At 45.2% G+C, this 12,308-nt stretch overlaps 1 protein-coding gene across 2 annotated transcripts in view; it reads right to left on the bottom strand.

Moving 5' to 3' along the window:
• The window catches only part of RASSF1 (Ras association domain family member 1), a 121,918-nt gene that overhangs the window by 21,744 nt on the left and 87,866 nt on the right, over positions 1-12,308 (bottom strand). The window contains exon 1 of one of the 2 annotated variants that reach the window (XM_029599568.1): positions 4,219-4,646. The exons of the other annotated variant lie outside the window; for it this stretch is intronic. Coding sequence (XP_029455428.1) covers positions 4,219-4,371 — 153 coding nt within the window. The 5' untranslated portion in view covers positions 4,372-4,646. Of the gene's footprint in view, positions 1-4,218; positions 4,647-12,308 lie in introns of those variants that run through there. 2 annotated transcript variants of the gene reach the window in all.

The following is a 12,308-nucleotide window of genomic DNA, read 5'->3' as shown; positions in this document are numbered from 1 at the left end:
TGATGATATAATAGACATCAAGGCAAAGTAAGCATTGATCCAAGGCGCTGAACACCATATTTGGAGTTGGGAAGGAATTTTTTTTCCCAGTGTGCATCAGAAAGGACTACAAAAAGCTTTGTGTGTTCCCACGTTCCTGTGGATTATCTCAGACTGCTTCCAGGTGCTTAGGTTACACTTCATGGCCTTTTAGTCTTCTTCCAGCCTAAACAACCTGTGGCTCATTAGGACCCCGTAGCATGGCTCAGCACCACGGAAGTTTTCAAGAGTCAAAGTGAAGGTAATTCTTACATTTTAAAAGGTTAAAAAGCCAAGGTACAAATCCAGCTCTTTGGGGCTTGATTCACTGCTAATGTGGCAAGTGGCAGATAACTGCTGTGTGCCACTATACTATGGGGTGCCTTAAAGCACAAATGTGTTGCTATAAGCAGAAAATAAAAATATGTTTTAATAAATAAACTGAGTACCCAATGAGAAAAGTACCTGCAGCAAAATGCAAAGCTCTAGCAGATTCTTTCAGGAGCAGATAGGATGAGACTCATCCTATGTTTACTGTGCACTAACTAAATGTATAAAAATTAGCTTTCACCTGTAAATTGAGAAGGTATATAAACTGAAGGTCACAGAGCAGCCTCATAAGAGAAGGTGAAGGCTTTGGAAGGGGACATCGCTGGAGGGCAACATTATAAAGCATTAGGAGCACAGTATGGGTGATTGGTGAGGCAGTTCATCCTTTCAGGCTTTTACCTGCACTTTTGTTTGTCAAGGACCTGATAATTTACAAGAGCTAGTCCTACAAAAATATGTGCTAACCTAATCTTTAATGACTATCAGAACCTCCACTGACCTATTTTTAAGCAAGCAGCTTAATTTAAAAACAGGAACCAAAGTGTTGAGTGACTTATCTTTCGATCTCTATTGTTAAAAAGTACAAATCTCATCTCCCAGCAAATATTTTTTTGAATACAGTATAGCTATATGTACCTCAAATACCCCTTTTATTTACATACTAAATGACAAATCACGGAGGACATACAACCTGATTAAAAGAATAATAAACCCATTTAAACTGATGTGTGCAATTCTTAATTTACCCTGAGGCATCAGAAGAAACGCAAGGCCATGGACAGCAAAACTGTTACACTTCAAGCATTTTATTGGACTATAGTGACAGGAGGAAAACTGGTCAGTACTTCTAGCCAGAAATTAGCTACACACAGGCCGATACAGTACAGTGCTCTCCGGTGGAGCTCACTGTTAGCCCAGGTTTGGACACGCGTTTGACGTGCTAGCTTTACCCCTTATTCAGTAAGGGGTAATAGCGTGTCAAAAACGTGCATCCAACCCCCCCGAAACTAATAGTGCCCGCAACATGCAACTGCATGTTGATGGCCCTATTAGTTATTCCCGCAAAATACAGAAAGTAAAATGTGCAGCCAAGCCATACATTGTACTTTCAGAAATTAGCGCCTACCCAAAGGCTGGCGTTAATTTCTGCCGGCGCCAGGGAAGTGCACAGAAAAGCAGAAAAAACTGCTTTTCTGTGCACCCTCAGACTTAATATCATAGCGATATTAAGTCGGAGACCCCAAAAGTAAAAACAAAAGTATTTAAAAAAAAAAGTAAAATCGGCCCGCGGGTCGGAAGACGGACGCTCAATTATGCTGGCGTCCGTTTTCCGAACCCGTGGCTGTCAGCGGGTTTGAGAACAGACACCAGCAAAATTGAGCGTCGACTGTCAAACCCGCTGACAGCCGCTGCTCCTGTCAAAAAAGAGGCGCTAGGGACGCGCTAGTGTCCCTAGTGCCTCCTTTTACCGTGGGCCCTAATTTGCATAGGCCACCCTCCGGAATCGCGCCCAGGAGAGAAGCCTGAGCGGGCACTCGCCAGCTCTCCCACGCGTTTTTCCTGTATCGGCCTGTTATTTATACAAAGAAATAAACAATTAAAAAAAAAAAAGGGCAACATTTCAACTGGACTAATTTAATACATTTCTTGACTAGCTCTTTGGGAATTAAAATGCCCTTTTCTCAGGTCCAGAGATGACATCTTGCCAGGAAAAACAAGTGAATTATAAAATGTATTACAATGGTGGTGTGAAGAGGAAGGGGAAAGGGAAAGGCAGTTAATGTGATAAGAGTGATAAGAAGGTAACCAAGGCAGTAAAATTACTTCTGGTAGAGAAGTGAGACATCTGAAGTAAAAATGATAACTTCCTATGGCACCCAAGGATTTAAGAACGATTTGGGTTCTGTAACTAGATACCAAAAATAATCTTAATTTATCTGGCACCTTCTGATCACTCTACCACGTCACCCAATGCTCTCCCCCCTCCCCAACTACCACCATAATGTATTTTATAAAAGTCATTTGCATTTTCTGAGAAATGACATAAGAACACTAAGATTTGCCATACTGGGTCAGAACAAAGGTCCATCAAGTCCTGTATCCTGTTTCCAACAGTGGCCAAGCCAGATCATAAGTACCTGGCAAAATTCTAAGGGGTAGATAGATTCCAAGCTGCTTATCCAAGAACAAGCGGTGGATTTCTGCAGCTCTCCCTTAATTGTTAATGGACTTTTCCTCCAGAAACTTGTGCAAACCTTTTTCTAAACGCAGCTATACCAACAGCGTTCACCACATTCTCTGGTAACAAATTCCATGCATTAAGTAAAAAATATTTTCTCTTATTAATTATGTATCCCTTAGTCTTTCTAAGCAAACAAGGTTTCCAGGTCAATTATTTGATTTATATTCGCCACATTAGTCTTTCTACATTTTGAAAGAGTAAACAACTGATTAGTGTTTACTGTTCCATTCCACTCATTTTCTAGACGTCTATCATATCGCCCCTCAGCTGTCTCTTCTTCAAGCTGAAGAGTCCTACCAGTCCTAACCTCTTTAGTCTTTCTCCATAGGGACATTGTTCCATTCCCTTTATCATCATCTTGGTCACCCTTCTCTGTACCTTTTCTAGTTCTGCTATATCTTTCTTGAGATATGGTGACCAGAACTGAACACAATACTCAAGATGAGGTCTCATCATGGAGCAATAGACATAATATTGAGTTTTATTCTCCGTTCCTTTCCTAATAATTCCTAGCATTCTATTTGCATTATTGGCTACTGCTGCACACTGAGCAGAAGATTTCAACCTATTTTCACCAATGACACCTAGATCCTTTTCCTGAGTGGTGACTCCTAATGTGGAACCTTGCATTTTCTAGCTATAATTTGGGTTTCTCTTCCCTAAGTGCATCATTTTGCACTTGTCTACATTAATTTTCATTTGCATGCCCAGTCTCCCAGTTTTACAATGTCCTTTTGCAATTTCTCACAATTCTCTTGTGATTTGACAACTTTGAATAATTGTGTCATCCATAAATCTGATCACATTACTATTTGTTCCCCTTTTCAGGAAATATATAAATATAGAAATCCGCTCAGTCTATTTGGACCTGAGGAAGCGGGGTGTCCGTTCCCAAAAGCTAGTTAAAAAATGTATTTTGTTTGCTTAACGTTTTTCGTGCATTCTAATGGACTAACACGGCTACACTATACAATAATTTTCTTTAAAAATCAACTTACATTGGACATGCATGAAAAAGTTTCTCAAGGTGGTTATCCTGATTACAATTTTTTTTAAATGCATAAGTAAACTAATGAAACAAGCTCACAAATTGGTCTTTATTCATTTCACTGTTTCTTCAATTTTTTTTAATTGCCCTGCCATTTTAAGATGGTAAACCTTTACACTAAAAATACCACATTTCACTACAGGGAGTGATTAGTTGTACCTTACTCAAAGCGCTCATAAAGCAATTTACGCAGGGTAAAGCCTTACTGGAGAAAAAAAAAGTTTCCTTGCAAAACTACCCAAGACTGAGTTGCCAAGGGGAAGCGGTTTAATTTGACCCGTTCAGAGGTCCCGCCTTCAATGCCGGTGGTTTCTCCAACCCTTGCGTTGGCAAGAGGAAGCCTTAGGCGATCGGACCTTGGGATTTGCAGCCAGGCGGGGGCCGCGAGCCCTGCCTGTCCATCATCGGCTCCTCCTTTAATAAATCGCCCTGCCTGGATTAGGGTTAGGTAGCGCGGATCCTTTCGCCACCTCCCGCCATAGCCGGCACAGCGGCGGCGTGTAATGTGTGCGGAGCCGGAGCCACGTGCTTCCCAGGAGGGGAGCATGTCGCGCTCCCCCACCCCCACCCCAGTTCTCACCTTGTCCTTGCGGGGTCTCCGGATGAACGAGGTGCGAGCAGTGAAGTACTGCTCCAGCTCCGAGTCCGAGTCCTCCTGGCTGCAGTAGCCGCTGCTCGTGGTGCTGCTCCAGGTCATCTCGAAAGACGGGGTGCCCGCGTCCACCTCGCACATCGCCCGCCCGAGCCTGTCCCACCCTTTCGAACGCTAACCGGTGCGGGGGGGGGGGGGGAGCGGGCGCTACTCCCGCAACCTCTGCAAGCAGGTTCCCTATCTCCCGCAATGCTCAGCCGTAAGCGATCCCTCCCGCTCCTGTCCAAAATCAAGCGCTGGCTACCGCCTGTAAGGACACGAGCTCGGGGACCCTGCGTCTGCCTCTTGCACTACCGGCAGCCGTTGAAGATTGAAAGCCGCACAACTCTGCGCCGGAAGGGAGGGAGGGCGAGTGAGAGGTGCGGGGCGTTACGCTGACGCCAGCGGTGATCTCATCACCAAAATAGCTGGGACGGGCGGGTGGCTGCGCGAGAACGCGCCTCTATGCAGCGGGGAGGTGCTGTGGAGCGCGCGCGCGCGCGCCCGCTAACCTTTCCAGCCAGTTGGGGGTTTCTTTGCTCTTGGAGAGAGGAAAGAGTAACCTTGTCGGGAATCTGCTCCCCTGACCACGCAAACACAGCAGCGTTTTAAAAATAATTTCTTCCCCTGGTACTATATATGTTTAATGATGGATCTGTCCTGCTACTGAGCAGGTGCTGGCAGGATAGTGGAAAAAACCTTCAGTGAAGCTTAGTTATGAGGCAAGGAAGGCAGCTCTGAAGGACTGGCAGTTGGGGGTGGACCAAACAGCAGTAATGGCACCAGGATCTGATGGAGTCATGAAAGCAATGCTTCCTCCTACGGGGGGCGGCTGAAGGTAGTCTACTACCGGAGGTGAGGTGAGGGTGTTCCCCCCTCCCCCAATGTACAGCACTGGTTAGGATCCCAGAGAAGGGGCAGGTTAGAGTTTCACTGATAGAAGCTGACAATCCTGCCAGACTCCTGGGAACCCTACCACCTACCTTCCACCCTTCCCCAGCATCTGGCACTGGGTCAGTGCAAGGGTATTAGGTGCCCGAGGCAACCCTTACAGCCTTGAGCCAACTCTCCCACCCCCAGAATTAAATATTATACATTTATTTTAATATTTTCATTAACTACTTTCCTCATGCAAAAGGACATGCACAAATATAAGCTTCAGAAATAAAAACATCACTTACAACATGTATATTATATTTACATGCATTGCCTATGCTGCCAGTCAGAACATTCTGCAAAAAAGATATCTGATACATATGGTGTTAGACATATTGTGAAGCATGTTAGATGTGAGCTTATCCATCAGAAAGCATTAAGTACCAGCACTGAAACATTAACATCCCTACCTATTAAAAAGCAACATTGCAAATATTTCATCAAGCCCTAAAATACCAATACACCTCTTATTAGGAAAACAGAACAAGCTAGGCTGCTATAGCTGCCCTCAGTACAATACCTCATCTTGGTCACATATACAAAACACACAAACCCTCACCAAGTACAGAATAAAGATACCATAAAGCAGGCCAATTCTGGTCCTCAAGAGCCACAAACAGGTCTGATTTTCAGAATATCCACAATGAATATGCATGAGATACATTTGCATACAAAGGAAGCAATGCATTAAAATCTACCAATACATAGAAACATAGAAATGACGGCAGAAGAAGATCGAACGGCCCATCCAGTCTGCCCAGCAAGCTACGCACTTTATCCTTTTTTTTAATCTTTTTCTCTCTCCCACCTGTTACTATTGGCTTCCAGTACCTTCCAGCCCTAATTCCCCTCCACCCCACCACCAATGTAGAGAGCAGCACCGGATCTGCATCCAAGTGAACATCCAGCTCAATTAGGGGTAGCAACCGCTGCAACAAGCAGGCCACACCCCTGCCCCATACTCTTACCCACCCCTGTTTTTGTTTTTTTTTTGGAGATGGCAGTCCTCCATCCTTCCACTCCGGGAAGGTGGAACACCAACCACTGGCATCCCGCTCCGTGAATGCCTCTGTGGCTACTGCCGCTCCGTGCAGTGTTTTGCTGCCTCCTCTTTATTCACGTCCTCTAGACTTGATGGATCCACAGTGTTTATCCCACGCCCTTTTGAAGTCCTTCACAGTTTTAGACTTCACCACTTCCTCCGGAAGGGCATTCCAGGCATCCCCTTTCCGTGAAGAAATACTTCCTGACATTGGTTCTTAGTCTTCCTCCCTGGAGCCTCAGCTCGTGACCTCTGGTTCTGCTGATTTTTTTCTGATGGAAAAGGTTTGTCGTTGTCTTTGGATCATTAAAGTTTTTCAAGTATCTGAAAGTCTGAATAATATCACCCCTGCTCCTCCTTTCCTCCAGGGAGTACATATTTAGATTCTTCAATCTCTCCTCGTATGTCATCCGATGAAGACCCTCCACCTTCCTGGTCGCCCTTCTCTGTACCGCTTCCATCTTGTCTTTGTCTCTTTGTAGATACAGTCTCCAGAACTGAACACAGTACTCCAGGTGAGGCCTCACCAAGGACCTGTACAAGGGGATGATCACTTCCCTTTTCTTACTCGATATTCCTCTCTCTATACAGCCCAGCATTCTTCTGGCTTTTGCTATCGCCTTGTCGCATTGTTTCGCAGACTTCATATCATTAGACACTATCACCCCAAGGTCTCTCTCCTGCTCTGTGCACATCAGCCTTCCCCCCCCCCCCCCCCCCCCATCGAATACAGTTCATTCGGATTTCCACTCCCCATATGCATGACTTTGCACTTCTTGGCATTGAATCTCAGCTGCCATATCTTCGACCACTCTTCCAGTTTCCTTAAATCCCGTCTCATTCTCTCCACTCCTTCCAGCGTGTCCACTCTGTTGCAGATCTTAGTGTCATCCGCAAAAAGACAAACCTTACCTTCTATCCTGTCCGCAATGTCGCTCACAAAGATATTGAACAGGACCGGTCCCAACACAGAGCCTTGCGGTACACCACTTAAAACCGCTCTCTCTTCAGAGAAAGTTCCATTTACCATCACACATTGTCTTCTGTCCGTCAACCAGTTTGCAATCCAGGTCACCACCTCGGCACTCACTCCTAAGCTTCTCGATTTATTCACCAGTCTCCTGTGCGTAACCGTATCAAAAGCTTTGCTGAAATCCAAGTAGATGACATCGAGCACTCTTCCTTGATCCAATTCCTTGGTTACCCAGTCGAAAAAGTCAATCAGATTTGTCTGACAGGATCTTCCCCTGGTGAATCCATGCTGCCTCTGTTCCATCAATTCTTCCGACTGTAGATAGTTCACTATTCTCTCTTTCAACAGTGACTCCATTACTTTTCCCACCACCGAAGTGAGGCTAACCGGTCTGTAGTTACCAGCCTCCTCTCTGTTCCCACTCTTGTGAAGCGGGACCACGACCGCTCTTCTCCAATCACTCGGCACCACTCCCGTTTCTAGGGATCTATTGAACAGGTCACACAGCGGACCTGCCAGCACATCTCTGAGCTCCCTCAGTATCCTTGGATGAATGCCATCAGGCCCCATGGCTTTGTCCACTTTCAGATTCTTTAGCTCTTCCCATACATTTTCTACTGTAAAAGGATTTTCATCTATTCCACTTCCCTCCAGTTTCTTGTTGTGTAGAGATGGTCCTTCTCCAGGGTCTTCTTTAGTGAACACAGAGCTGAAGTATTCGTTTAATATTTCTGCCATTTCTTCATCTCTCTCCATACATTGATCATTTCCACCTTTCAATTTCACTATACCACTTTGGACTTTTCTCTTTTCGCTGATGTATCTGAAAAATGTTTTGTCACCATTTTTTTATCTCCTTGGCAATCCTCTCTTCCGCTTGACTTTTTGCCGACTTGATTAATTTCTTTGTCTCCCTCAGTTGAATCAAATATTCTTCTTTGTGCTCCTCCCTTTGGGATCTTTTATATTTCTTGAATGCTGTTCTTTTAGCTTTAATTCTTTTAGTGATATTAAACCATACCGTTTGATGATCACTGGTGCTGAGGTGGGTGCCCACTTGGACATCAGAGACATTATCTCCATTAGTGAGCACTAAGTCGAGTATAGTTCCTTCTCTCGTGGGTTCCATTACCATTTGTTTGAACAAAGTTACTTGCATGGCATCCACTATCGCTCTACTATTTTTAGATTCTGCAGCTGGGATTTTCCAGTCCACATCTGGCATATTAAAGTCACCAACGATCACCACTTCTCCCTTCTTATCTATCTTATGGATGTCTTCAACCAGATCTCTGTCCAGCTCTTCCTTTTGGTTTGGAGGCCTGTAAACCACTCCAATATAAATGGATGCTCCGTCATCTTTTTTTAGGTCGACCCATAGTGCTTCTTCCTTGCCCCAACTTCCTTGCAGCTCAGATGCATATTCATTCAGATACATATTCATTGTGGACATCCTGAAAAACCTGGTGCATATGATACCAGGACCTGGTGAAGAGATGGTTAGGGCATGCGTACACGCGCATTGGTGTCCACGATTTGGCAGGAGAGTCAGCTACCTGCGCCAATGATGATGTCAAGCTCAAGACTACTTAGTGTGCCTGGCCTTGGATTCGTTGCCTTAGTAAGAAGGTTTGGTTCAAGCCCTCCAGTCTGGTTGCTGTTTTCAGCTTCTTCCTGCTTCCATCTTCTCAGCTTTGCTTCAGTCTTCACCTGTGGCTCTGCTGCAGTCTTCGGCTCTGCTTTAGCCTTCAGCCTTGTTTTAAGCTATCAGCCTTGTCCTCGCCTAGCTTCAGCTGCAAGCAGTGGTGTACTGAGGGGGTCTGGGAGCCAATGCAGTTGTGTCCTCTCCAGCACCCACACTTGGTTTGGGTGGGAACGGTGTTACATTGGTCTGCCTATGGTGCAAGGGTCTGTAGATCCTTGTAATACTGCCCCCCCCCCTAAAACCCACCCTGAGTTCAAAGTACCCCCTTACAGTGGGAGATATATAGAGTGTCAGATATTCATATTCTCTCTCTCTCGTTCTCTCGCTCTTAAAGACTCCACACATACGCATGGTAGGGATATTTTAAATGATACGCATGTACTTGCATACACAATATAAAATTGAGCGTATTTTTGCTATGGGCACAGACACACTCTTTTTAAAATGTACTTGTGTGTGTAACAATGGAAAAACAGAACCACCATTCCTCATAAAACAAATAAAATCAAGAAACATAAAGCATAGATTCTAATAGTAAAACCATACTAATAAAATAATATTTTAAAACTACTGACAAATAGAATAACTTCTATTAATTAAAATCATATACATTTTTTAAACATTTCCCAAGCACCGTTAAAATATTTCAAAAAAGCACACATATCAAATAATACCAAATAATTAATACTAATACGGATTAAAAAAAAAAAAGCCTCTGATCATACCTGGGAACTCGATTTCCAGTCACTCTGAGATTGTCGAGCATTAGGGGGTTAGGGCGGCACACAAATTTTATCCTCTCTCAGACATTCACTGTCAAACACACACTCAAACACACACTCAGCCTCTCACTCTCACATGCTGTCTCTCTCTCACACACACACAGGCTCTCTCACATGCTATCTCATACACACAGCTCTCATTCACATGCTGTCTCTCTCATTCATACATACATGCCTCATTCACACAGGCTCTCTCACATGCTGTCTCACACAAAAACATACTTTCACTCTCACATGCTGTCCCTCACACAGACACAGAGGCTCTCACATGCTTTCTCTCCGAACATACAGGCTCTCATTCCCACACACAATCTCTCAACTCACTGTCCTACACATACACACTCTACGTGGGTCGCCGTGGGATGGGCTCTGAGGCGGCCCTGATCTTTTCGGGCTGCCACGAGGTAGGATCCGCAGCAACCCTGCCACAAATGTTGCTCTTCTTCTGCACGCGGCCAGTGCTTTTCTCCTTCCTACCTGTGCAGCTCCAGCAACGTTTTTCTGCCGGGGCCACGCACACAGGAAGGAGAAAGAGCACCTGGAGGTTTGGAGGTGACATTTTCTTTGGGCCATGGTGGGATGAGTTCCACCACGGATCTTCCTGCTGTACATGGCCACATACACGCTCAGCTTAGAGGGAACAGTGACCGGCCCACAGCATATAAATAGCACGCTTCCTTGCTCAGCTGCTGGTGGGATGTGGCCTCTCTATGTTGGCTATCAGCACCCCCCTACTGCCCTGCACCCGAAGGCATTCCCCCCCCCCCCTCCCCCCCGCTTCCTCCTCAGTACACCACTAGTTGCAAGCCTGGTCTTGTATACACTTTTGGAATCCTTTCATAGTCTGGTCCGTGCCAATACTCACTCAGCCACCGTTGGCATGGATCTCAGGACTCTACCTACGAGGCTGTCTCACGGCTAGAGGGGCTCACGCATACGCAGTTCCTTACAGTTTGCTGTGCCTACGAGCTTCGTGAACGCATCCCTGTCACAGGACATCACTGCCTTGATCACCCAGCTGCAGGAGCAAAAACCAGAATTGATTGGTCTCCTGCACCAGTTAATATAATAGGCCCAAAAGCAACTCGATCAAGCAAAAGACTCATTACGGATCTTGTCACAACATTTAGACCTTATACAAGTCAAACGTCCAGCTTCAGTCTCGGTTCCAGTTCTGGTGTTGGCACCTATCCGGACTGGTGCGTCCATGATTCAACTGCCACCACCTCCCAGGTATGGGGGTGATCCTAAAGCAGGCAGAGGATTCCTTAACGTGTGGAAGAAGATGCAATTTGATTTACAGCTGGCTCGTTTTTTCTCTGACCGTGTCAACTGTTGGACAGTTCAGCACTCACTTAGTCCTCTCCCTTGTGGGAACAAGATGATTTGCTTCTCAGGAATTTGGACAATTTCATTCAGCAATTCCATCTAATCTTTGATTAACCTGGGCCACTGCCACAGAGCTCCTTTGTATTCGTCAGGGCAATTGTTCTGTTGATGAATATGCGGTAGAAATCTGTACCTTAGCTTCTGACCTCAGTTGGGGCAAAGATAGCAAAACCGCCATTTTTTGATAGGGATTATCTGAGAGAATAAAAAATGAACTTACAGCCCAGGATCTCCCTCTGTCCCTTGAAGCACTCATTGCCTTGATTATTCATATTGACCTTAGATTCCAGGAACAGGCTCGTGAAAAGAAGAACTCTCAGCGGACCTCACTCATGGTTCCCAGACCTCCAAATCTTTCGCTGGAACCACCGAAGGTGGCTGCTTTTGAAGATCCCATGCAATTGGGTAATTCTCGACTTTCACTTGATGAGAAACAAAGGTGAAAATTGCAAAATCTTTGTCTCTATTGTGCCGCACAAGATCATTTTGTCCGTCAGTGCCCCTGAAACCAGAAATCTCTATAAAGAGAAGTATTGTCGGGAAGGCAGCCATGCACCATCCTGCTTCCTCTCCACTACTAACGTGCCAGTGTGTCTTACCTATGGAAAACACTCAGTTCAGACTGAAGCTTTAGAGATTCCAGAGCAGGGGGGCAACTTTATTCACGAATCACTGCTACGTCAATGTGGTTGCCCTACTACCAGCTTAACCACCCCGTGTCATTTTGTTCATCTATGGAGAACCTCTAACTGGTAGTGTGACTACAGCTTCCTCACCCATCACGATGCAGATTGGGTCTCACCAAAAGAACATTCAGTACTATGTACTATCTAAAGCATCAAGCCCTCTTGTACTTGAACTACCCTGGCTGAGTCTTCATCAACCATCTGTTGACTGGAATTCCCTACAGATTGACCAATGGGATCCATCCTGCCGAGAACAATGTATCGTTTCATCTTTGTCTTCGGCCTCTTTGAACCACATTGTCTGAAGTGCCAGTTTTTCCGCTTCAAGGTACATCCTGTTCTTACATGAATTCTGAACTATGTTGTCCTCCTGCCAAAGAACCTTTGTCCGATCAGGACCAGTCTCAGTCCTTGTCCAAACTTTTATTCTTTTCTTCAGTTAAGTCTTCTGCTTTTAATGATTTTTCAGTCCAGTCTCGAAACCAAAGAATCTCTGGATCCTGGGTCTGGACCCCCAAGCCCCCAT

This window comes from Rhinatrema bivittatum, chromosome 4 (assembly GCF_901001135.1).
Source record: "Rhinatrema bivittatum chromosome 4, aRhiBiv1.1, whole genome shotgun sequence".
NCBI lineage: Eukaryota > Metazoa > Chordata > Amphibia > Gymnophiona > Rhinatrematidae > Rhinatrema > Rhinatrema bivittatum.
Note: the sequence above shows the minus strand (reverse complement) of the source record. Positions and strands in the feature narration are given on the sequence as shown.